Source organism: Pantherophis guttatus, chromosome 1 (assembly GCF_059756535.1).
Source record: "Pantherophis guttatus breed Tessera chromosome 1, ASM5975653v1, whole genome shotgun sequence".
NCBI classification, from domain to species: domain Eukaryota; kingdom Metazoa; phylum Chordata; class Lepidosauria; order Squamata; family Colubridae; genus Pantherophis; species Pantherophis guttatus.
The window spans coordinates 153,429,494-153,456,110 of NC_142063.1; the positions used below are offsets into that span (position 1 = coordinate 153,429,494).

Sequence of the window (26,617 nt, forward strand, 5' to 3'; positions counted from 1 at the left end):
CTTATATATATATAAATCCATTGGTAGCCAGACATAGAGCTTGACTCAGTGATGTCTTTATTTTTTATTTAAATGGTATGAAATCAAAGAACAGCCCACATGATGTTAAAAACATTTAAGAAGTAGAAAGAAGAACAGCTAAAAAGTAGGACCTTATTACAGAAGGGATAAACAATTTTGAATGAGTAGAGTATTAACATAAGGTCAGCTTAGAAGACTGTGGAAAGGAAAGGCTTTGTTAAATGACAGTTCAGACAACCCAAAGAAGAGAAAGGAGGTGTGTGTTTATATAATACGATAGAATAAAGAATAGATGAAAAGGTACTTGAAATAGGAATGAGGAATGGGAACAACAATAAAATAATAATGGATGTTTCATTCTGCTGATTCCTGTTCAATATTACATTTCACCCTTCATGCTTTTTTAAAAGATAATGAATAAGCGGTAAGGTATTCAAACAGACTGATTTGTATCCCTTGTTTCCCACTTTTCTTTTCCATCATTTCATACCTCCACTTCTTGGTAAGGTTGTATACTGAAGAGGAGACTTTGATGGTTCTTGAAAAATATGCTCTGTACTTCTGCAGACTTCAGGGTTTCCTCAAGCATGCCGAGATCCCCCTCTGGTTTCTCTGCAAACTAATTTTGCCTCCATTTTTCTTGGCAGTAAGTTTTGTATTAGAGAGAATGGTATCCAGCAAGAACTGCATGAAATAATACAAAACGGGATAAAGAGGGAAAAAAGGAACACTAAAAAGAGAACAATTTAACCCTTTCCCCATACTTCATTTTCTCTAAAAAGCTGCTCCAATTGAACTGTTACTTGACCTATCAGTACAAGGATTTTGCTAGTTAGGAAGAACTTTTTTTAATGATGGCTTTAAAACCAGCTGATAAATTTATAACCTACCGTATTTTTCAGAGTATAAGACACACTCTTTTCCCTCCTAAAAGAGGCTGAAAATTTGGGTGCGTCTTATACTCTGAATGTAGCTTTTTCAAAGCTTTTTTTCAGATCTAACAAGGCGCTAGTGAGTGAAGCAATCTATGCTTTGCCTGCTCCCTCCAACTCTCAGCTGTGAAGCTTTTTTTCAGCCCTAAAGAGGCGCTACACTCAGCTGTGAAGTTTTTTTCAGCCCTAACGAGGCACTAGCGAGTGAAGCGATCTCCGTGGTTTGCCTGCTTTTCTCATTGCTTCTCTCTCCAAAGATCAGTTGTGCTTTAGAAGCTGTTTTTTATCCCCAAGCAGGGGATAAAAAACAGCAAACTAATGTGCTGAAGCTGACCAGAATAAGGACACTAGCCAGATGAATATCTGGTAGACAGATTTTTCCACCCTATTTTCCTCCCCAAAAACTAAGCTGCGTCTTATACTCTAGTGCGTCTTATACTCCGAAAAATACGGTAAGCAGTTTCTTCAAAGTTTGTGTAGGACTCATTGATTTTTAAAATACAGGATACTGTACATTGAGAATTGAAAACTCATTCCTTTTAAGATCATATTTGAGTCACTACTAGACACTGGAACTGACCTCTCTTCTTCAGAATCCAAACCTGAAATATTCATATTATATCTTGCTGAGTTTTCTATGTCAAACTGCTGTTGAATCAAATATTATTTAATATGTTAATCTAGTGCAGCCAAAGTTTTGATGCAAAAGCCAGAGGATTCTGTATGAAAAAAAATCACAACAAAAGCAGTCGGTGAAAGTCAACTAATGTTACTTTAGCTTCTTTAAAATGAAATATACACATTTGCTAATATTGCATTGAACAAATAATGCAATATTAAACTGAATTTAGGATTCCATATATTACACTGGTTCCAGAGTAAATATATTTAATATGAAAGATTTAGGAGAATGTAATTTCTGTTCATAAATCTTTGATTCTAAAATAGTCTGCTTTTAATAAAACAAAGAATTCAATTTGCAACAGAACTGCTAAGGTCCAAAGATTTAATCTATATTATACATATCTTATCACCAAAGGTAGTAAATGAATACTTTCCTTTTGTTTTGCTGTTGCAATTTCCATACAAAATCCATTGAGAAGTATTTCATTCTACTGCCTTAGCTGTTTAAAAAGAAATCACTTCGATTATTTAAACTTGAATTTATTTAAAACTGAATGTAATTTTTCTTTGTAAAATATGCAAGAGGTATCTTCGTAGGGGTGAAATGCTCCCGGTTCGGACCGGCTCGGGCAAGTAGGTAGCGATGGCGGCGGGCAGTTCGGAGAACCAGTAGCAAAAATCCCTGCCCCCGTCCCCTATGCCCAGCTGAGCCGGGCGATCAGCAGAGGCTTTTTTTCTTTTAAATGCCTCTGACGATCCAAACTCTGACGATCCCAGCTGAGTTGCCTTTCGAGCAGGCAGCTCAGCTTGGATCGTCAGAGCCATTTAAAAGAAAAAAAGTTTTTTCTTTTAAATGGCTCTGACGATCCCAGCTCTGATGATCCCAGCTGAGTTGCTTGCCGATCAGGCAACTCAGCTTGGATCATCAGAGCCATTTAAAAGAAAAAACCTTTTTTTCTTTTAAATGGCTCTGACGATCCAAGCTCTAACGATCCCAGCTGAGTTGCCTGATCGGCAGAGGCTTTTTTAAAAACCCTCTGACGATCAGTCAACTCAGCTGGGATCGTCATAGCCTTTTGAAAGCATTTTTTAACATGGTTTTACATGTAAAAAATGGTTTTAAAAGTTAAAAAAAATTGGCCATGCCCACCCAGTCACATTACCCCCCCACTAAGCCACGGCCACAGAACCGGTAATAACAAATTTTAGATTTCATCATTGTATCTTTGTTTATAACAGAAAGTGAGTTTGTGTGTACGTGTTTGTTTCCTACGTAGACCAAGAGAAAGGGGAAAATGTATAAGACAAAGGAAAGAAAGAAAGGAAAAGGTGGGATACAGAATTTGACCATGACCATGGGTTAAAATGGAGGAAAAATAATAATGGCAGACTGAAAAATATGAATCATAATTTTAAAGGTACCTGGACTATAACTTAAAGAAGGGATCGCATCCCTCCTATTTCATCTGCAAAAACAGTTTCCACAGTGAACAAGTATGCCATTGGATTCCATTCTAAATCCTGAATGTTAAGGAGCATGTTAATGGAAGATATATGTTGATCAACGGTATTTTAGAAGATAGGATGATTTCTTTGATATGTATTTATCTATCAAGAAACCCAAATAATTTAATGTAATTGTTGAATCTGATAAAAGAGAAATCATGATGGTAAGTGACTTTTAACTGAATATGTTATGCTGCTAAAGACAGTAAATATATTTCCCAATTTTTAAAAAAAAAATGTTTGGAAAAGTTCCACTTCATTGAATTACTATGTTTCTATTTCTCTCAGATTGTACATCATACTTACACAGAATATATTTGCTTCTGGTAGCTCCTACAGTCTAAAATGATTTTATGACAATATATGAGATTTATTCTAGCATTAGGAAAGTTGGAAAAAAACTCATGTATTATCATACTACACCTCCTTAATTTCGTGACTCAAAATCCACGATTCAGCCTGCATACAAAAAGTTAAATATTGAGAGATTTTTTTTATCAACATGTGATATCATATAAGTTGATCAACATGCAATCCTGGGTGTGTGTGTGTCACAGTGATTAAAATGTAGTATTGCAGGCTAACTCACTGCTCACTCCAGGAGTTCGATTCTGAATGGCTTTAAAGTTGACTCAGCTTTCCCTCCTTCCGAGGTCGGTAAAATGAGGACCCAGATTGTTGGGGGCAATATGCTGACTCTGTAAACCACCTACAGAGGGCTGTAAAGCACTATGAAGTGGTATATAAGTCAAAATGCTATTACTATTATGTATCAGTTCTTTCCTTTAAAAAATGGCACCAAAAGATTCCTTATATTTCCCATTCCATGGTTGGAGACAAGTCTTCAAACTCAAAGGAAAAAATCAGGCCTTGGATATGCTTCTACAACTGGGTTCTGCCAAAATCAGATAATCTCTGATTATCCTGAAACCCTGAAACGGGGTTGGGTTGGCAACAGGAACTTCAATCCGAAAGATTCCTAAAGTATCCCACCTGCAATAAAATATCCCTGCTGGGGATATTTAGGAGAGTAGGGATATTTAAAGGAATTTTCAGTTTGATCTATACTTTTCCATCCCATTCCTCACAGTGAGAAGCAAGTGGAAAAAGAGATCTCCTCCAAGAAGAGAGTAATACCATTTTATATCTACTTTGCCAGTTTGCACCTATCACTGGATTTTTCAGAATAGTCCAACTTTTAGAATTTCTTTTAATTATGCAGATCATCTGTGCTGGAAAACCCCATGGCTTTTCTTACTAAATCTTTTTGATAGACCTGGATGATAAATATGTTTATCATATTTATCACTCAGTGGTGGGATTCAAATAATTTAACAACCTGTTCGCCCAGGATCAGGACGATTGGGATGGGAGGCATGGCCCATCGCGGTCCTCCAGCTCCGTTGCACATGTGAGACGAGCCTCCCGTGGCTGCCAACTTAACCCTGGGCAAACTTGGTGGTTAAATTACCACCACCCCCGCTATCAAAGTGGATCCCGGACACTGTGCTGCTCTGCAGTGGAGAAACAGGCAACAGAGCCACCTGCACAAGGGAAGGAGGAGGAGCAGGGAGAAGAAAGAGAGAAAGTGGCCTTCTCCTTCTCTCGTGCTGGCCGCTCCATTGCCCATTTCTCTATTGCAGCAAAGTGCAGCGCCCACTAGCCATTTTGATAGCAGGGGTGGGTAATTAATAACCGGTTTGCTGGAACTGATGCGAACCGGCTGAATCCCACCACTGACTAAACTGTTATTTAATTGTGCAAGGTCATTACAATATTGCTAATGTTATTTCCAGTCCTTTTCCTAATGTTCTCTAGTGTGGAATCTACCTTTTTTTCATAACTGCTGCAGCTTAAATTCAAATTTTCATTACCCTGTCCACTACGACCCTAATATTTTGTTTTTGATTAGTTATATGCAACTCAGACCACCATCAGTTTATATGTAAAGTTAGGACGGCTTGCCCCTGCATGTATTATTTTATATACATATTTAAACTGAACCACGTTTACCTCAATGTCGATTCACCAATTTGAAGAGAGCTCTTTGTGGTTGCTTTTGTTTTTTACCACCCTGAATAGTTTGTTATAATTTGCAAACTGGTCTTCCTCATGACTTCCTCTCCAGTCAAAATCATTTCTGAACAAATTAAGAAGCACAGCTCCCAATACAGTTACTGAGGCATTCTTCTTTTTATTTTTTTCTGTGAGAAAATTGGCCATCTACTACAATTTTTTTGTTTTCCGCTTTTAGCCAATTGGCAGTCCATAAAAGGGCAGATCCTTTTATTGTATGATTGCTAAGTTTACTCAAAAACTTAGTTCCTAGTTTTATTCAAACTTTTGGTGGCGATATTTATTTATTATTTATGCGATTTATATGCCGCCATTCTCCCAAAGGACTCAGGGTAGCTTACAACAACAATCAATAATACAAATCACAAAATAACAAAATAAGTTAAAAACCCCTTAAAAACCATATTTAAAATTATTACAGTTTGCGCAACCCCTAGCAGATCAGGTTATTTGACGGAAGAGCCACGTCTTCAGTTCGTGGCGAAAGGAGAGGAGGTCCGGGGCTATCCTGAGCTCGGTGGGCAAATCATTCCAGAGGGTCGGCGTTCTGACGGAGAATGCTCTCCCCCTGGGGGCCGCCAGTCAACATTGTTTGGCCGACGGCACCCTGAGGAGGCCTGCTCTGTGGAAGCGCATGGGACGGTGGGAGGAAGGCAGAAGATGGTCCTGCAAGTACCCCGGGCCTAAGCCATGTAGGGCTTTATAGGTAAGCACCAGCACCTTGAAACGGACCCAGAGAGCAACCGGCAGCCAGTGCAGCTCGCGCAGGAGAGGTGTTGCACGGGAGTAATGAGGAACTCCCGTAGCTACCCGCGCGGCCATATTCTGGACCAGCTGGAGCCTCCGGATGCTTCCCAAGGGCAGCCCCATGTAGAGGGCATTGCAGTAATCCAACCGAGAAGTAACAAGGGCATGGGTGACCGTGGCGAGGGCATCTCGGTCTAGGAAAGGGCACAACTGGCGCACAAGACGTACTTGTGTGAAGGCCCCCCTGGTTACGGCTGTCAGATGGTCATCCATGGACAGCCAAGAATCCAGGAGGACACTCAGATTGCAAACCCTAGCAGAGGGGGTAAGAGTCTCCCCTCCTATTACTAAAGATGGTACCTCTAGATCCCGAGATGCTGGCATCCACAGCCACTCAGTCTTGGATGGGTTGAGTCTGAGTCTATTCCTACCCATCCAAGCCTGCACCACCTCCAAGCAATGGGACATCACGGAAAGGGCATCCCTAGGGTGATCCGGGGTGGAGATATAAAGCTGGGTATCATCCGCATATTGGTGATACCTCACCCCAAAACCACGAATGATCTCATTCTTTGTTTTAAGTTGAGAGCCATTTAGTAAAATTATTAGAGAGGATGATATTATTAAACTATATTAAATAATATCTATTATATGCAGGTGGCTAAATGAAGACATAGTATTTTATGACACCATGTAAAATTGCAGGTTATAAATTAAACAGAGCCAAGATGAAATTAATGGAAATATTTAACACTGTGACAATAAAAAAATAAACAAATTGAATAACTTGAAATGATCAGGCAAGCCTGAAATGTTCAGAACTACAAACTCTAAATTAAACACAATTATAGGGGAAAATACACACACACACACACACACACACACACACACACACACACACACAAACACACACAATTTGAACAATGCTTGACTTCACAGTGTTGCTTGATTAAAAATGATATAACCATAAAAATTTCCCAGGTGAGATATCTTTAAAGACCTGGCATTCTGGCAAAATTAATTAACTTATTTTGTATTATCAGATAATAAATTGTGGTAGAATCTGCAATACAGGAAAGACTAAAACCTAAAAGACTCATGTTAGATGCAAATATTATACAATATGATTTGTAATGAGATAATGGTAGTAATAAACTTAAAACCAAGAACATGCAGTTCTTTTCAGCCAAGAATTTCATTTCCAGGAATCACATTCTAACAAATGGACAGAGCCAGAAAAGATAGTACATTACCAAGAAAGGAGAATATGTATAGCTCAGAGCTGAAATGGAGGGTCCATTTCTTGGTGGTTTTCTTGCAGACTTTTCATTACCCAAACTAGGTAACATCATCAGTGTCGGAGCGTGAATCAGCCTCGTTCCCCCCCTGGGGAAACTGTAATTAATTAGAGGTGAATGGATCTTGTTTTCCATGCTGTATATTTTCAAAGAAAGAAAACCCGAATATATTCTAAGAAACATTTTATTATAAAAAAATAAAACAAACTAGCTAACTACATCGTTACCGGACAAAGGAAAAAGATCAGGAAATTTCTTCCTTAAGCTTGGACATGCGCAGTAGCTCAGAAATCACAAGACAGTCTTATCTCTGTTACTACAGAGACGTGATAAAGTTCTCGGCCAGGCTACCGTAAGTCTTAGGATGGAAGCTCAGCTGGCAAACACTTAATGCAGTGACAATCAGTATTAATCACTGCTAGACTAACACTGATAATGTTACCTAGCTTAGGTAATGAAACATTTGCAAGAAAACCACCAAGCTCAGAGAAGACCAAGGACTCCTCAGACAGTACATTTGATAAGAAAGACACTTAAATAAATTACTTTTGAAGCAACTGCTTTCATGTTAAGAATTAAATTGGTGACAACTTTTGGAGAAACTCTTCTAAGGTTTGGGCTGGGGAAGTGGCAAACTCATCTTAAGATACTAAATTGCGTGTCCTCAAGTTTAATAAATATTGGAATGAATAGTTGTAAACAGCAACCATCAAAATTGTCTTGAGCTATCAAGAAAAACATAATAATATTAAGATTAAAAGTAATGGATTATGTAAACATACTTTTCATAGGCTTTTGTGAATAAGTTTTGATTGATAGTGTGCACAGGTTTTGATAGGCAGAGAGATATTGCTAGTTACCTCTTTAAACAAGGGTATGTGAAAAAAGTGATTTTGTATGATGGACAAACTGCAGTGGTTCCGGTTTATCCAGATGGCAGATTATAAGTACCATGTATAATGTTATAATCACTCCTTCAAGTAGTGACTTTAATTTTAGTATTAAATATATTTTTTAAAAAATGAACTTTGGAAGTAAAAATGTTTAAATGTCTGTTATCAAACATGCTGTCTGTTTTGCCAAAACAGATTACTTTAGTATATTAATGGAAATTGATATTTACAAGTGTAATATCAAACTCTACTTGGGTTACTTTTATAAAAGAATTACTAAATCCACGATTAACGTAGTGTGTAAAATGTTACTTATGTAGTCATATTTCCATAAATCACTAAAGATTGGTTAAATAGGCTTTTTATCTAAAATTCATGTTATTTTTTCAGTCTGATGCACGTAAAACAGATCTATCAATGAAAACTAATTTTGATGGCAGCAAAACTAATCACAAGAAAAATGCTACTAATTATATGTATGGATTAGTAAATTGGAGCAAGCAATACTATTACAGTAAATCAGGCAGATTTGCACTAGTCCAAGATTTTTGAGCAAATAGAATCTGTATATTGAATACTGTACTGATTATTCAAGGACACTAATGCCTAATAATGTTTCCCTATTCCTCAATTAACTATTTTCACAGAATTTTAATTTAATGTTAAGATGCATTTTCATTTCATTATTATATACGAATTGATAAATTGGTTTTTTATATTATTTTGTATACTGAAATGATTAGTATCATTTTCTTTTCCTTATTACAGTTTTACTATTGTTAACTCAGTGGTTTTATTTCAATCATAACTAAAAAAACCTTCCAAAGATTATACATATAGACCGACACACTCATAAAATAAAATTAAATATGTACAAGGGACATAATTGGAGAATTAATTAACAGCCATATATACTAATAGACAGCAATTTTGTTGCCTTGTTTATTTAGAGGTTGCATCTTAGCTGGAAGGCACTGAGGTCACGGCCCATCTCTGGAATTGATGGGATTCTTACTGTGAAAGAAAAGTAATAGATTCAAATTGCCGAAATCCATCATGTTTTTTACCCAAACTTTGTTATCCAAGTATGATGAGATAACAACTTATCTCTTTGTTTCTCCCTGTCTTCAGTCACAATATCTATTTTAATGAAAAACGGAATTGCTCAATAGTTTTGTTTCTAATTCCTAATTCTTTTGGTATGTTGCAGGTAACTGCACATCTTTGTAAAGTAAGAAAGCTACAGATAGTTTATACCCATCATAATTCCTTTGTTAAAGTATCATATTCATGGGCTTATAGCTCATTCAAATCACAGCCAATTTTCGCAGGAACACTCAAAGCCACTTCTTGACAATGAGAGAGGTTTTTCTACTAAATTTCAAAGTTCAGCCCTACCTATTTCCTAGCTTGGCACTGTTCCAGGAAAAGGAGTTGCAATGATAATATTTAAAGTTCATTTTCCCATACTTTACTTATATTCAAACATGATATGGACCTTTGTTGCAAACTCTTACCAGAAATAATCAATTCCACTATAACTCAAAATCTAGAAAATTTGAGCTGCAAAAATGAATGTTTCTGGAAATGATAGGTATCTAAAATTGGGATGCTGGATTGGAAATGCTAATATGGGAATATCTGCTGCTTACACTGCTTCCAGGAGCAGGTTGAAATATTAAAATGGGATGGCAATTCTAAAAGCAGGGAGTAATATAGTCAGCAATGCACAGTGGAAAATCATGTGGATTGTGGGAAAAATAAAATTATTTTGCCTAAACTGCTAAGAAAAAGATGATTGTATGGGAAAATGCAGATGTGGTTAAAATAAAATACAGGAGAACCATATGGTTTTCCTGTATTTATATAGCACTCTCAACAAACGTACACACAGGGTTTTAGAACATCAGATGAACAAAAAGGCAGGGCCTGATACCAAGTAATTGCGTTTCTCTTATGCCTGACAGTGGACTGGGAATGCAAAAGAGGATTATGTGGACAGAATGCACTTAAACCATGTGAACAAGGACAAAATGGAGTATTTCTTAGGGCTCCGACTATTGTATAGCAAAGGATTCACTTTCCTAAGAGTGGTGCCTATCTTGTTCTGTATGGGAGCTTCCAAGAAGTCTGGATGCAGCATGACACAATATGCCATTTGCACTATCCATTTCTTCCACTTCAGGTCAGAGTTATAGCTGGAGCAGGATGCAGTGGCAGTGTTCCCTCAAAAGATCTTGAAGCAATGGAATAGTGCTTGAAATTTCAAATCTTCCCTGCAGCTAAAAAGCTAATACTTTACGTTGAGAGGAGAAGTTTCAAAATAGGTAGTTGTTTACTTGAGACAACAACTTTATTTAAAGAAGCATTCACGTATGCAGCCATAAAAAGTGGTAGAATATATTTGATTGTACTTTCCTGACCTTCTGCTGCATATATACAGTAAATCTGATCAAAGGAAGCTTGGAGAAGCGACCTTGCCTGTTAGTGGTATTTTGGAAGGGGATGATTGGGGGGTCTTAGAGAGGTCCAAATGTTTCCTGGAAGAATGCATTGATACTAAGCCACTCAATAGAAATAGAGTGTGTGTAGGTTTTGTTGTTTTTTTTTTTTTTAAAAAAAAGCTTTAGCCATGTTTATTTAATATGCAGACTGCATTAGGCACTTAATTCAGCACAAATTTGAAATTGTGATCTTTCAGGTTGGCATGACTACAGAAGAAATAGATTATTTGGTTCACCATGAAATAATCAAGCACAATGGTTACCCGTCACCTCTAGGATTTAAAGGTTTTCCAAAATCTGTGTGTACTTCAGTAAACAACGTGGTAAGCCATGGAATTCCTGACAGGTACTCATGTTTTTGTTATTGCAAATTAAGATTATGTGGCTATCCATGTCCTTTTTCCATGTTACCCTCTCATAACATACTATCCATTCAGCCTACTTAATATGCCACATTACAGATCTTTACATATTCCATGTGGTTTGCAGGGAAGTTCTCCGTTAACCCAAATGAATCGAGATGAATACAGCAGCCAGGCTCGGTTACTATATTTTATCAAAAAAAAGTGCCACCGGTTGCTGTGCAGTAAGAAAATGATGTTGGCACTTATCAAAGGGGGATAATAATAATAAAAGCAAAGATTATTGCTTCGCCATCTCTTTTCCCAGCATGATATAGTACCTCAGTCTGGGATATATCATCAAAAACAGAAAAGTCACTCAACAGAAAAATTATACTAATTTTCTGGAAATCTAAAGGTGGAGTGTGTGTGTTAATTATACATGAATATGTTGCTAATTATTAATGAATATTACCTGTTCAGAAAATAAGAGGTGCCAAATGTCACTCTTTCCATGATGATAAGATAATCATAATGGTGATTTTTGTTCCTTTGCTGTATATTATGGATTCTTTCTTTTATTTAAATTATTGTTTGGGGTTAACTTGAACTGGTAGAAATCTCAATATTAAAAGTAGTTATCCCCTTTGCCTCCTTCCATTCTACTTGACAATTATATTGATGCTTTTCATGTGGCTTTGGGGTAAATGGGATAAAGTGTATTTGTTTTGTTACTCTGTCTTAACTAAGATTTGCCTGTCACCATTAAATGTATCTTTTTTTTCCCTTTCCTTTCTGATTATGCTTAAGCCGCCCTCTCCAGGATGGCGATATTATTAACATTGATGTCACAGTAAGTAATTTGTTTATTATTATTATTGCTTTGGATCGATTTTCAAAATTTATAATCACGGTAGGAAGAACACTAAACCACAAATGTACAAAGGTTTTATTCCAAAGCTAAGGCAAGAGCTCTTGTACTGTTATTGTTGTTTTCTCCTCTCTGTGCTTATTCTGACTAGACCTAGGCTTGACTTGAATTTAGGGCTGGAATCAGATTCACTGAGATCAGTGTTGGCCTAAGTGAAATGTCAGCCCAATCCTGCTATGTGTCATGTTTTTGAGAAGATGTAATTGTTATTGATCCACCGTGTAGTTAATGCAGAGCGCCCCAGTACTGGGGCAGCAGCTGAAGGCAGATATGTATGAGATGAGCTAACATGAAGAAAGCCGGCATTTTTCCTTCACTCTGCCAAGATTGATCTTCCTCTTCCTGCTGATTTTGAGTGGGGCCTGTCATTATCTTACTCTGTCATTAGAGGCTACATTGGCCTGTGTGTCAGTCTATTTGGACAGCAACCCTTTGGCTGGCTGTGTTCCCTACATTTATTAAAATCCTCAAAGGTAGCGTTGTGTTCTGTTTGTGGCGTAAGAGCCTTGAACTCTTTACTCATGGATGCACAACCTGATCCACAGCTCACTTAATCCAAAGTACTCAGGTATCCCCGTGGGACTGATTCCGTTTCAACCCAGTTCCTTGACTTAGCTGGTTTATAGAACCCGCTAGGGGCATAAGGTACATGTGTAGACTTAAAACATGGCAAAAACAAACATTTGCTATGATGAGTATTCATTATAAAATGTATTGATATATGAGCAAAGAAAACATGAGGAGTTTATGTCCTTTATTTGCATATCTTTAGAAAAAGTAAATATTTCAAAAAGTGTTATTAACATATTTTTCTACAATTCCTGAAATTTTGAATATATTTTCCCCAGAATGTTGAAGATTGAAATCCTATGTGAATTGAACTTATAAATGTTGAAACAACAAATGCTTCCTTGATTTTAATAATGGCTTTAGTTTTATTACATCTTACAGTACCAGTTTTTTCAGCTGTCTTTTTTTTAAATCATAATTATTGCTTTCTCAGTATTTGCTTCTTTTTCTACAGTCAGCTAATGAATATTGATCTAAAATGCCCATTGTCTGTCTGTGTGTGTGTGTGTGTGTAACTTATGAATTGTAGCCATACTTTTGATTATGTTTTAGATAAGACAGTTAGATTATTATATTATAGTAAGTATTAATTTGTGGTTGGGTGCAAAATTCTGTGTTCTGATCCCCAGAATATTTTATTATTTTTTCTCTCCAGAGAAGCTGATCCAGCCATTCTGGTTCTTCAATAGTGTATCTTCCAGGAAGTGTTTCCTGGTTTTCTATTTGGAACCCATCCTGTTTTATTCAAAATATCAGAAACCCCTTTTTCTGGAAGATTTCTTTTCAGAAAATTATAGCCACCACCAAAATAGCCAGATTGACCAATACAGGGAGAAAAACAATGTGTTCTGGGGAATGCCAGTATGGTATATAACCAGAATGTGCATTTTTACGCCTTTTTGTGTCTCTGATTAAGCATGCTTAACACTAAAACTTTTAATATAAGCTATTTAAGTGCAAGTATTCAAAATGTGTATATATATATATATATATATATACACCTTAATCTCAAGAGTTTATATGGTGACCTGATAAATGAGAACGGGGGGGGGGGAGAGCTAAAATCAGCCCCCACCAAAATATATGTTCCCAGAAAACTAAATTCTCAGTTCAGCCATAACACATTTAGAAGGCCAAGGTACTGGGAAAGCAAAACAAGATATATAAAAACCATGTACATCAAATACTGCCTCTTGAGCAGGGGGTTGGACTAAATGACCTCCAAGGTTCCTTCCAACTCTGCTACTGTTACCTTTGTTTTCTCAGAACCCTCATTGTCTTTGTAGTCCTGCCCCATCACCTCATGGTATCCCCTTATTGCCTGCCTTACCCAATCATGACCACCTACACTGTGCATACACATTCGACAGATCCAAATCTTACTTTATGAAAAATGCTTTTCTACATATTTATGTGAAATGTGTCCTTTTCCCAGGAATACCTAAGTTTTCCAGATGCCTTTGATGGGATAATGTTAAGGGTATACTACTATCATGTATTAGGGCACTGAGTTGGGAATTTCATAAACAGTGGCATAGGCAACCTGATTCTCTCCAGATGTTTTGAGTCCTATAAGTTCTGATCATTCATCATGCTGACTATATCTTGTGGGAACTATAATCCAAAACATCTTCAGGATATCAGACGGTATGCATTAGGGCAATGCATATGGCCTTTTTTAGACTTCAGCTTTCAAAATTTGGAAAGAGGCATACATGGTCCTGGGGCCTCCAGCTGTGCATTGCTGCTCCAGGTGTTTGTTGTTCATTTATTTATACATCCAGTGGCTTGCACATTCTCCCATGGGTTTGTTGCCTAAGGATTTTCCCTTTAAAACTTGAACACTCTATACTCAGACATTTCCTGTAGCTGTCATAGTGCACATAGTGGATCACTACAGCTGTTTGCATGATGAAAGCTACAGGAACTGGCTAAAAATAGAAAGTTCAGCATCTCTCCGGATCTGGCAAGGTAATCAGTTCTGCTTCCTACCTGTGATTACTGCTTCCTGTGTATGTTCACTGTTTCTTGGTTTTCTTTGAATTAGGTATAATTTCAATGGCAGCTATGTCCCAAAGATGCTTTTTCAAAAGGTAACTGGACTTTCTTGGTTTTTTTCCTTGAAAATGTTTCACTTCTCATCCAACAAGCTTTCTTTAGTTCTGACTGAGTCAGAACTGAAGAAGCTTCTTAGATGAGAAGCAAAACATTTTCAAGGAAAAAAATCAAGGAAGTTCAGTTGCCTTTTGAAAAACACCTTTGGGGCAATCATACATAATACCACCTATGCTTGCAATGGAAACTAAAATCTTCTGGATTGATTGCTCATGCCAGTTTCTCCCTGCTTAGGGATCACCCATTATTTCTCTAGCAATAAGATGTGAATTCTATTGAATGCAGTGACACTTACTTTTGAGTAAACATATTTTGAAACTGAGAGCAAGAGTCAAATCACACAGTGCATTCAGCATATGAATGCTGCTCTCTTAATGTTTTCGTTTCATCCAGATGAAGACCACAGCATGCAGTGAGTGGAAGCTTAATCCCTTTCCATATGTTACTATTTCCCTCTGTTTAAAAAAAAAACAACCCGCTATGCTCAGATATGCTGCAGCTGAATAAGAAAATAATTAAAAAAACCTTTAACTTGCACTTCAGCCCACATTTACTTGCTTCGTTCTCAATCATTTAAATTCTAGTTAAAAGAACTTTTGATCATTTGAAAAAAAATCTTGTTAATAAATTTATTTTTGAAGTGACATGCATATTTACCTTTGTATCCAATCTAACAATTTCTTAATTTTAATTTCAAGTATTTCCTTAGCAGAAAATCTTTGCTCTTACAGTAAAATGGGGGCACATTAAACATCCAAGGAAAACCACTTCTACAATTATTGTTTATCCTTTTTTATATAATGATAGAAAAGATTGCTGCTCTGTAATAATTTGTTGAATTTAATGAATTTGAGGAAGCATTATTTGATCTTTCCAAACGGCATAACTAGGCCAATTTATTGGTAGAAAAAACTATTATGGACCAAAAAAGGGACAATTACAGTACATGACATTTTAGAATAATTTGTTTGTGATTGTGCACAAGATAAAATGATTAACTAATCAATCAAATGTAAATGCTCTTCTGTAACTGCAGATTTTTAAAGAATGAACTAAAGTTCACTTATTTTGGAAAAAATAGTGAGTACCTTGAAACATGTTTTATAAGCCTCAGTCACCTGAGCTTCATATGTTGTTTAAAGAATTAAAGAAACCAATTAGTTTACTTCAGTGGCTATCAACCCATCACAGCTCTTAACCAATAATGATCAGGCAGTTATTTTATAGGTTAATAGACAATCATAATTTAGCAAATGAAAACAATTATTATGATCCCATTTTATGTATATTTACTTGAGAATCTGTCTCTCTGCATATAAGGAGTATTTTAATGGAAGCTTGTATAGAATATCCCAGATTTTTGTATGGGCTTGTGTTTACTAGCTTTCATTAATGTAAAAAGAAACGTTTAAGAAAGCAAGAGGCAGCCAAAACATTGCTTCTCAGCTACACCTTATTGATCAGTTTTTTAATTGTATTCTTTAATTCCAGATGTAAAGCTTTATACTAAGATTCTCATCGATTGAGGAATCTATAAAATACTCTAACATAAAATCTTTCAGTTATTAAAAGTTCCACTTCCATAAAATCACAGTGACAAGAGGAATATTTTTATGTCTGAGAATGTTGTTTCCTGTTGCATGAAAATCCATGTCTAGATTTATGAAAGAAGACTATCAAATAACATTTTTTTAAAAAATCATCAAATGACAAGGAGTTATAAATGCTGTTTTAGATTTGAATAATCTAAGTAATCTAATAATCTAATCTAATAATCTAATAGCCCAAAGGTATTGAAAGCATAGCTATTCATACTGATAATGACTTAGCCTAGTTCTCAAATACAGTCTCTCTTAATTTTAATAGACCATTTGTAGGAGGAATTCCATTATTCCCAAATGTCTGTTAAATATGAAAGTACCATTGTGATAGTTTGTCATTTTGCTTAATTATACCAATGCACATATTACATAAATTACTATGAATATGGCAAAATTAAAAACAAATGTAACTGCCTCACCCAAATTATTTCTGATGCAGCAGAATTATTCTTTATTTGGGGAAAAGGTTTGGATGCAAATTTGGTCTGTTGCATCCAAAGTCTGCTGTGGGAGTCCATTAAATGGAGGCTTGACTACATTAGAATAAATAAGTGCCCTCTGCTGTTCTGCATAATGATTTGCTTTTTATTTATTTTGCACATGTGCTAATGCAAATGACAAGTGTAGTTCATGATAGATTTTTAAAGAAAACTTATAACCTGTTCCATAGGCCATAAGTACTGCCTGCTGTATCTTTTAACATCATATTGAAAGCCATGCCTGCTGTTGTCTATCCTTTACTGGCTTACTTTATATTTTCTATCACAAGCAGATCTAATCTGACATAACAGATAATAGGAGCATGTTCACGCAAGAATCAAGAGATTACAATGTGTGTGAATTCAGTCACTTGTCAGTAAATGAGGAAAGAATATCAAATGAGAAGTAAGGGAGACATACAGATGTCTCGCCTTACACTGATGACCAGCTGTGGCTAAAACAGTGGATGAGGTTTCCCAATCCCTAACTTTGCGCTTCCTTCTTACTGGAGAATTTGTTCATTGTCAAATGTTTCTGCCTTGACAAATTTTATTTTTCACTGTGAGATCCTACGGACATCAATGGAACCTGCATGACCTAATTGTACAGAACTGCAGCCTTAATTTGAAATTATTGTTTTTGTGGTTTGCATCTGGGAAAGAAACCTATGCCTCCAATGTTTTTGTGATGCTGTCTTCAGAGCTGCTTGTATGATAGAGAAAATTTATTTTTCTTTCTCTTCCTTTTTCAAAAGTCTATTCCCTGTTTGATTTGGGAGTTTTGGTTTTGCACGTTACGCTGAACTGCCCCTGAAATACACCCAAAGTGTACCCTAATTAAGCTTCCATCCGAGAGTTCCTGTAAAAGTGTTTCTTTTTACATTTCTGCATCTGTTTAGGTGTATCTCAACGGCTACCATGGTGATACATCCGAAACGCTGCTAGTAGGGAATGTGGATAAGGCTGGTCAAAAGTTAGTGGAGATTGCCAAGAAATGCAGAGATGAAGGAATTGCAGTTTGCAGACCTGGGGCTCCTTTCTCTGTAATTGGAAACACAATCAGGTAAGCCTTATGCTGAGGAGTAATGGGAAAGCTGCCCAAATAGGACAAAGGCTATTGGTGACTTGGTTTAAAGCTGATGGCAAGTTTTATGATTCAGAATCATCGTTTCAGTCTGATATCACCATGTGAACCCCGTTGTTCCCCCAAGGTGGTTAGAAAAGATTTTAAATGGTGAATTATGCAAGACCAGGTCAGGAAAACTATCTGTTAAAAAAAAAAAAAAGTAAAAAATGTTTCTAAAACTGCATTCACCCTTTCCCCAATATAATCACTAGCAATTTGGACTGCATTAATACAATATGGCTGTATTAAGATTTATGTAAATTCATCTGTTTTTTGCATGATAACAAATAGTGCCAAGTAAGGTGTTTGTTAATGTGATGAAGGACTTGAACATTTCTCCTTTATTCCAAAAACGCATAAGTGTAAAAAAGAATGATGACTCCTTTGGGACGGTTCTCTTCTAATCTTGGTAAAACCTAATAACATTATATTGGCCTATCGTGTTCAACATGATTAAAATATATAAACAAGGTTTTTCATAATTTCTGCACTGGTCATTTTTGTAAGAGTCCATCTTGTTTTTTTCCTGTGTTTATTAACACCATTAGGAGAGGCAGATGTATCTTAAGGCTATAATACATGCATTGCTAAGCATCCTGAGACTATGCTATTTTTATACTTCCCCCCCCTCCCCCAAATGCTTTACAAAAAATAAGAAAAGAGAGCAGCAAAATATCAGTTTGATGTATTTATAGCTTTAAAAATATTGTAACAGAGTCTGAATCAAACTTTAGTAAAACCACTTTGGGTTATATCCGAGAAGCTTTTATTGAAGACTTTGTATAAAATTGTGTTTTTGACAGTTTTAAATTATAGGCTAACTAGCCTGGGGAAAAAGGATAGTGTCTTTTCTGTTCTTTCATAGGAAATGTTGAATCAGACCCCTACTGGGAAAAGAAATTTAATGCATATCTCACTATCTTACTGTCCATGAATATAATAGAAGCGAATTCAAAATGTAGTTTTATTTTTGCAAATGGGATGAGTCGATGGATGCACCTCCATATTTTTGAACACCTAGAGTTCAACAAATTTACTGGTGGTGCGCTTGCATTTTAACAAAATTTATGCTCGAGTCGAAGGGGGCAGAGAAGACAAGATTCTTATTCAAGCGTTCTCTCGAGCACGGCATTCATGGCAGTGTCTAAAGGGCATGTCAGCCTTTGATTCTCTCTGAGAGGTAATTATCCTTTTCCTGTCACAGAACAACAAATGATAGCTAACTACAGAGGCACATTTGCAGTAGTCACATTCATCAACTGCAGGGGGAAAAAAAATTCAATTTAATTGTGCAACACAGCTGCACACAGGCTTTTTGAGCAGTTGTGTTGTTCTCCCTGTCTTGCTATTCCTTCCTACCAGATCTATTTTTTAAACTTTTTTTCCCCTCCTAGCTTTTTTTTTTCTTTCCCTTCCCCCTCCTCTTTTTTTTTTTTTTTTTTTTTGTCTCTTCTTCCATTTTTACTCTCTGTACTTTCTTGTTAAAGTAATTTTCCTTTGTGGCTCTCATTCTTTTTCCCCCCCATTGAAGGCTATGAATGTAGAAAATTATCACAATTACTCATATAATTGAGCCTCTTTGTAGCAAGTGCAACTCCAGTAGCCTTTCTCCATCATGAAAATGGTTTCATTATAGGGTTTTTCATATTCTCTGACACCATCTACCCAAAGGAACAGGCGTGCAGATGAGATGTGCTAGGAATAGGGTAGATCAGGAAGGTCACAGTGGGAATAATTAGCTCTGCTATGGAAAGAGCATCTAGGCCTTTTACTGCTACATAAATGTACTGTCCATGGCTTTTAGGCACAAAAAAACTTACTAACAAATGGAGCTCCCGCCTACTACTTTGAAAAAAAGATTTGTATCAACACTACAATTTTCCATCATTAAGACTAATAACACAGAGCCTCGTATACATCAAGGGGAATAAAAAGAAAAATCTCACATTCAAGTGGCGACTGGGTTCTGACCTTTGTTCCCCTTTTTTGTGTACGACTTAACTCTTTACAAAAAAGAGCCACACGCCACACCAATAGGCAGGTGAACTCCAGCCAGTGCTGGCGAAGTGCTGCGTTCAACTTGAAAAATTGGAGAAAGCTCCTTGTTGGATAATGTGTTTCATTAGATTCACTCCATTAATTCTGGCTATATTAAAAGTGAGGCAGAAGGATCACAACTAAAAGTAGCTTTAATCTTTTCCTTCTTTCTTTCCTTCCTTCCTTCCTTCCTTCCTTCCTTCCTTCCTTCCTTCCTTCCTTCCTTCCTTCCTCTCCCCCATTTTTCCTTTACAGTGTTGATGCAGAGATCAGTACTTTCGCAGCACGAAAATATATATGCAAAGCTCTGTTGAAAAGCAAATTAAACCAGATTGATCCATAGTCACAATTGCAGACAGAATAACAAATCACAATCAACTGGCTCCCCCCCTTTCCTCCTTCGATATTTCCTTTTGAATTTATATATGCTACTTTTATTTAAACCTTTCTGCAACTAAAGATTTTTCTGGCCTAAGTTGTCATATATGTCTGAGTATTGATATTTTTAAACTCGCGTAAACAAAACTACAAAGTGGTGGGGAAAATGTGTAAAATTTTCATCATGTTTGTGGTGATACTTATGAAGACTGTATGTCTTCTATCTGCCCTATGTTCAGAATGTTTGTAGATTTTTTTAAAAAGACACCATAGTGCCTCCTACATATTAATATATAGGATCGATGTGAATATGGTCTGAATTCCAGAATGTTCTGTCATTTTATGATTTGATCTTAAAGGCTCATGACTTAATTTGGGCTTAGACTCAATCAAACAAATGAAAATATTTATGAAATTTGTATTACACATTAGCCAATTCTTAGATGAAAAATCAAACGGCTTTTGTTCAAATCCCTTACATTGCTCACCAAAATTCAAATGGAAAGTATTGTGATCATAACCACTAAGGAGTGTTCTTTACATATACCATAGCCTTTTTAATGTGATTATTACAACCACATACCAATTACAGTTTTTAAAATAGAGAATCTGGATCTCTGAAAATGACTTATAGAACCAAACAAATATAAGCATAGTTAAATCAGGGCAGTTTAAACTCTGTTGTTAACATTATTGAGATAAGAGTATCAATAAATGATTTCTAAATGTTTTAAATTATAAATACAATGTTTTGATATTACCTTAGAACAATACAAAGGCAGGGTTTTTTTTTTTTAAAAAAAGAAATCTGTTTCTATCAGATTATGCACATTTAAACAATAAGTGGCTCAGGCAAAATAAGTCATTTTAATGTCATCAGTGATAGATTTTCTTTGACAGCTACTGTAAATTACAATTACACTCCTTCTCCTTTGAAAGTAAGCATTGCAATAAATTATCTTTTATTTCAATCCATCAAGTCTGCCTTTCAGAAATGGAGCACCTCAAATAAAAGTTCAACGGCAGTGTAAGAAAAATATAGTAATTTGTGTTCGTTTGAAACCAAAAATGTACCTTTCTTTACAAAAAAAGTCCACAATTGTGGGTTTTCAAAAATATGGTTAATTATACCTCATCGTTCATTGTCATTAGAGGGAATCCCAGAAATTGTACATTCCATTAGTCTAGGACTGTTATAGAAGGAATACCTTAAAACTCCCCCAACAGACAGTTGGGTAAGCCAGTACAATACCGCTGGCCAAATTAACATAAATTATCCTTTGTTTAAATATCTTTAAAAATTAGATTATATCTGCATTGCTGTTTGTGCTGTTGATTTGTAGAACTAAACCAAGGCAACTACTGAGAATATGTGGTCCTGGGGCCCTTCAAATGCTAAGAGGTAGGTCTTCATGTATTGATCTTCTATTTGTACATTGGGGTGTTCCTGTCCTGCCCATCCCCCCTCTGAATGGTCCCAGAACCCTTCAAGGAATCATTTGAGACTATATAAACAAATTCTATTTCTGATGCCACTAGTACAAATTAGCATTTGATTCCATCATATAAATCATAACCATGATCTGGTCTCCTACTCTCCTGGAGTGGCCTTCATTTTTTTCCTCCTGATATTAAATCACTTAAAAGGATTGTTTTAAATCTGATAGTTACTGTCTTCAGATTTTTTCCCCTAAAGTAGCGCGCTGTTAGCTGAAACAAGCAAATACTTTGTTCCTCCGAGAAATTCATACAAAATATAAAGAAAAAAAAGGTGTAAACTCATCTTTCAGACCAGAATGTGGATAAAATGGGGAGCTTGATTCCAGCCATGGGAAATAGATGTCTTATGTGTAGAAATATTACTTCAGTATTATATTTGCATGGGTAAATTGAAGCTGCTTTTTCTTGCACCATAATAATATGGTGCAAGAAAATATATAGCTCTAATTTAGAATCAGCTCATACAGGAAGAGGACACTGGTTCACATGAGAAAACCTGAACAGCGTCAAGTAGTCAAGATTTTTGAATTGTGGCTTCATTGATGTAGTTGGTTTCATGAACATAATTATATTTTTAATACATTGTAATCACATATGTTCAATTCAAGTATTGTTAACATGATCTTTTTTTCATTAAAAATATACCCATTTATTTACTTTTATTAAAAATATTTGTAGACCGTCCATTATCCAGGGGATCTTGTGACAGGCTAAAATTTGGCATGTGACAGATAATGCACTGTTTAAGCTAGAACAAAGGTTGCAAGATAATTGTACTGCGGATTTGCAATTCCTCTGTGTTTTCATGCATGCCTCTAATTGTTTCTTTACCTGCACTGACAGTCTAATGCTAACAAAGCTTTGGCTTGACCTGTTATTTTTGTATGCGGAAGGCTATTAAAATCTTTCAGAAAAGCAAATCCACTTTGAAGTTGTGTGAGATAGTACTGTTGTATGAGGAAGTTCCAAGATATGCCTTGTAGAATTGCTTCTTTGTCATCAATTAAAAAAAAAAAATTGCTCAAATCAATTTTCTAAATGCTGGGCTCATCCATATGTCCTGGTTGCCATGACATTAAGACATCCCACTGTTTGCAAAGGTCCTCACTATGGTGCCTCCATCTTCTTGCCAACCTATTGAAGCCAGTCCATGGCATTTGATTTGAAAGTGGTGTTTTCCCTGCTGTTTCAGTGGGAGAACTCTCTAATAACAGGTAGAGGAGGTCAGCTGCCAGCTGGAGTCCATTTGTCCTGTACTCTGACTTCCAGTCTGGTTGAAGGGCTCATAGCCATTTTTTGTGGAATCTGGTATGGGACTACTAATCTCATCTAAGACCAACAGGTTTACCAGGAGCTCAATATTCCCATCAGTAAGCAAAAATGAGAAAGGCAGATCTTTGACCGGCAACATTTTCCTTTGATGGGCAGGTGAGGTGAGGGGCAAGTGGAAAGGAGTGAACAGAGCATCCTGATCATATTCTGGCTAAGATCTGGAAGTAAGTCATGCTAAGGAGGGCTTAAGGAGCCCTCCTTAGAACTAAGGAACTAAGGAGGGCTTAATCTTGATTGTATATTTATATTAAATGAACCTTACGGTGGGATTTATGGAACTCAAAGATTTACTGGAGTCAGAGAAAAATAAAGAGAAAGATACACATCCTAAAATACTCTTCTCTTTCCCCTTCCAATAAACACAAATGGGATGCTCCATTGGTTGCATTGACTGCTCTGTCCAGATATATCAATTTGGAAGTAAGTCCCACATCTTTCTAAAGCAGGTGTGCAAAGAGGCAGCCAGAATAATTATCTGGAAAGGGTAGTGTACAGTTTTCTAAATAGGAAGGCTAGTTTCAATTGGAAGGAGGGTGTTGTGATAGCGATCTCTGCTCCGTCATATGTTCAGGGGACTGACTCGTTCATTTTCCCATTGGTAAGTATTACCGGGTGGGAGGGGAAAAGATGACAGTTTCCACCAATCACTGCCCTGAAATTACTCCATGTTACAGTGCTATGAAATTACTCCATGTTACAGTTATAGTAGTAGCCTCTTCCCATTTATATCAACCCACCTCATTATATCTGACAGAGAAGGCATGCTGCAGACATCATCTGCCAGGGATTTACATTTGGTAGGTCCTAGGTGGCAAACCTTCTCTGCTGTGGCTCCCATTTTATGGAACATTCTCTCTCCTGAAATTAGATTGGCTTCATCTCTCAAGACCTGATTATGTCATCAGTCTTGGAGTTTCTGGGGAATTGGAGATATATCTCAATGGCTCTACTGTACAGAAGTATAAATATTCTATACAGTAGAGCCATTGAAGTGTATATATTCATTCTCTCTGATGGCATTCGTATATTTTCAATTTTAATTAACTTATATTTTTTAATATTGACTTTTTATACTTTATAAATGCTTATTTTTATGTATATACTGTTTTTTATTTGATTGTTGTATGCTGCCCAGAGTCACTTCTCATGAGACGGGATGCTAAATAAATTTGATAAATGAATGAATGAATGAATGAACATTTGACTGACCCTGTTCAGAGCCTGATTTTGGTTTTCTAAGAGTACAAACCACTTCTGCCCTTCTGTAACTAACTTTTTCAGAAAAAGCTGCTTTGTACTTCAACTGCAAAAAATAACAGAGGTAACTGGGAACTTCTTAACCATAAAATACTTCAGATAGACTTTATTTCACTTCAAGCTCAACATCTCTTTCCCCAAAGTGAAGTAATTGTCACTCCCTCATTGTGCTTTCCTATCTCCGTTGAGTTCTGGTGAAAGACAGACTCATGGGGTGGGAAGGGACCTTGGAGGTCTTCTAGTTCAGCCTCCAATACTTGAAAACCAAGAGAGTACTCCATTTTCTGTAGACATACTCTCCCTTGCCTGCAGTAGTGGGTTTCAATTTCATTCGCTACCGTTTTGCTCATGGTCGTGCGCGTGTGATGTTTCTGTGCATGCGCTGCCGCCGCTACCAGTTTGCCCAATCCGGGGCGAACTGGTAGCAACCCACCACTGCTTGCCTGCCATTTGAGCCATCGATACTATGGTAGCATTTTGAAAAAGAAAGAAAAAAAACCCAAACTTTTTCTCTATACAATTTTTTATAAAGAGTATTCACACTACCAGGTTGTTGTTTTTTTCCTTCAATCTTAAGTGAGGTGGGAAATGCCTCCATAGAGCCCTGTTTCTACACAAACGTAGAGCCCATGGGCGTCTTCCCCTTTATTTTCGGGCAACTTGCACTGGGCTGAGGCTCTAAACAAGGGAAGTAGGTCAGCATCTAAACTATAGAGATGCCTTTTATGCCATGCAAGTGTCATAAGCAATATCTCCTTTTGCAGTGTGACAAGATTCTATGTGCTCTGAGTTGCACAAAAGATAACAATAAGACCTGGGTTTTGATGGCACATTTACTAAATATCAATTTGTTATTATTGCAAACAATAGATTCTTGCAGCATACTGAGCCATAATGTCTCTCCCCCACCTTTATTGTGTTTTAGTCTGTTCTGCAGTCATACCCATTGTGGTTGCAAACCCAACTTATCATGACCTCATCCAAAAACCAACCTAAATATTACTTTGAAAGTAGCTGAAGAAGAACCGGACAGCCCGAAGTATGCTGATTTTGATATTGGTCATTAATGAATAATAACCTTTCCACAGACCTCTCTTTATTTTTATATTCGGTTTTGCCATTGTAAAAATAAAACCTTAAGTGGGAGGGGCAGCAAAAAAATATTGACTAAAGTACCAGAGTAGGACAAGCAAATATATTAAGGAAAAATTAAATCATGTGTAATATAAGGAAATTATTATTCTTATAGTTGCATATCCAGATAATAATTTCCATTTATTATTTATTCATTATTGTTACTTATTATTATTTAAACTTGCAGGCCATCTGACTCTCAAGGATTCTAGGCAACTCAAAGCCATAAATGAAATTAAAATAAAATCAGTAAAAAAAGAAGAAGTTAAAAGATAGTCTTAACAGTTCTGAAATCCGACTCTGTGTGGAGTCAGTGCTTAATAAGTGTTGAAGACAAATAAATGCAATGCTGCTCCTGTACAATTTTTGTCTACATGCATCACATTTTTTTTCTGTGTTGATAATGTTAAACAGCCTTTGTCTTCAATACTGTTGTCATGCCAATAAAATGTAGCAACAGAAAGCTACATATCTTGATCAACTTGAGCCAGTTCAGTTGAAATGTTTGTTACTTTACACCGTATTGACCCAACTAAGAAAATAGAAATGATTTGTTTAAATCCGAATGTTCTAAATTCACTGATTTGGCATAAGTGTGAATAAAGTGCTGGAACTGAATTGGTTGCGAACCACCATAATAGAAAACTTCGCTATCGTCTTTCAAGCTGATAAAGATGATGATCCTAGTTCCAGTTGCTGGCATTTTGGACCGTGAAACATTTTTGTAAAATAGTAAGCCAAATAAGAGGAATTTGTCCTCTTCAATCAGGTGTAATTTGCAGTACAGTAAAACAGCATGAGACTTCGCTTAGGCAGATACCCATCTATTGTTAGAATAGATGCTCAATAAGACACATCGTGCAGAAGTACACTACACTGCAGCTCTGATTATTTATACATTAGCCCCTGCTTGCTGCTGATCCACAAAAAAGAAGAAGGGGGAGCCTGGCTTGCAATAGACTTTATCTCCCATCCAGATGGTGTCCTGGAAGGCCTTAAAGTCTGGCTGTTCTCCTGGGCCTTGAAGTTGAACGGGTAGAAGCCCTGGTTTAGCTGTGCTTGACATCATGCTGCCTATGTTTAGGGACTTCTCTTGAATTCTTTTGTCTTCCTTTTCTTTACTGTATTTTTTTTTTAACCTGCTTGTATTTTTATCTTATCTTCTTTTTATTGGGAGCCACCCAGAGTCATTTTTAAATCAGGCAGCGCCGAAAT

At 36.5% G+C, this 26,617-nt stretch overlaps 1 protein-coding gene and 1 long non-coding RNA gene across 8 annotated transcripts in view; one reads left to right on the plus strand and one right to left on the minus strand.

The window, feature by feature from the left end:
* Positions 1 to 26,617, plus strand: part of METAP1D (methionyl aminopeptidase type 1D, mitochondrial) — a 92,914-nt gene that overhangs the window by 54,580 nt on the left and 11,717 nt on the right. For 2 of the 4 annotated variants that reach the window (XR_015731841.1, XR_015731840.1), the window contains exons 4-7: positions 10,799 to 10,947; positions 11,753 to 11,795; positions 17,538 to 17,701; positions 21,523 to 21,581. Coding sequence is in view for 2 of the 4 variants with exons in the window: in XM_034427333.3 (XP_034283224.2) it covers positions 10,799 to 10,947; positions 11,753 to 11,795; positions 17,538 to 17,701 (356 nt within the window). In the remaining 2 variants the exon portion in view is untranslated. The remainder of the gene's footprint in view (positions 1 to 10,798; positions 10,948 to 11,752; positions 11,796 to 17,537; positions 17,702 to 21,522; positions 21,582 to 26,617) is intronic. The other 2 variants (XM_034427333.3, XM_034427342.3) reach the window with 1 other exon arrangement.
* The window catches only part of LOC117671518 (uncharacterized), a 103,488-nt gene that overhangs the window by 47,566 nt on the left and 29,305 nt on the right, over positions 1 to 26,617 (minus strand). For all 4 annotated transcript variants that reach the window (XR_004592925.3, XR_004592924.3, XR_004592922.3 and 1 more), the window contains exon 2: positions 512 to 705. This is a non-coding gene — a long non-coding RNA (uncharacterized LOC117671518). The remainder of the gene's footprint in view (positions 1 to 511; positions 706 to 26,617) is intronic.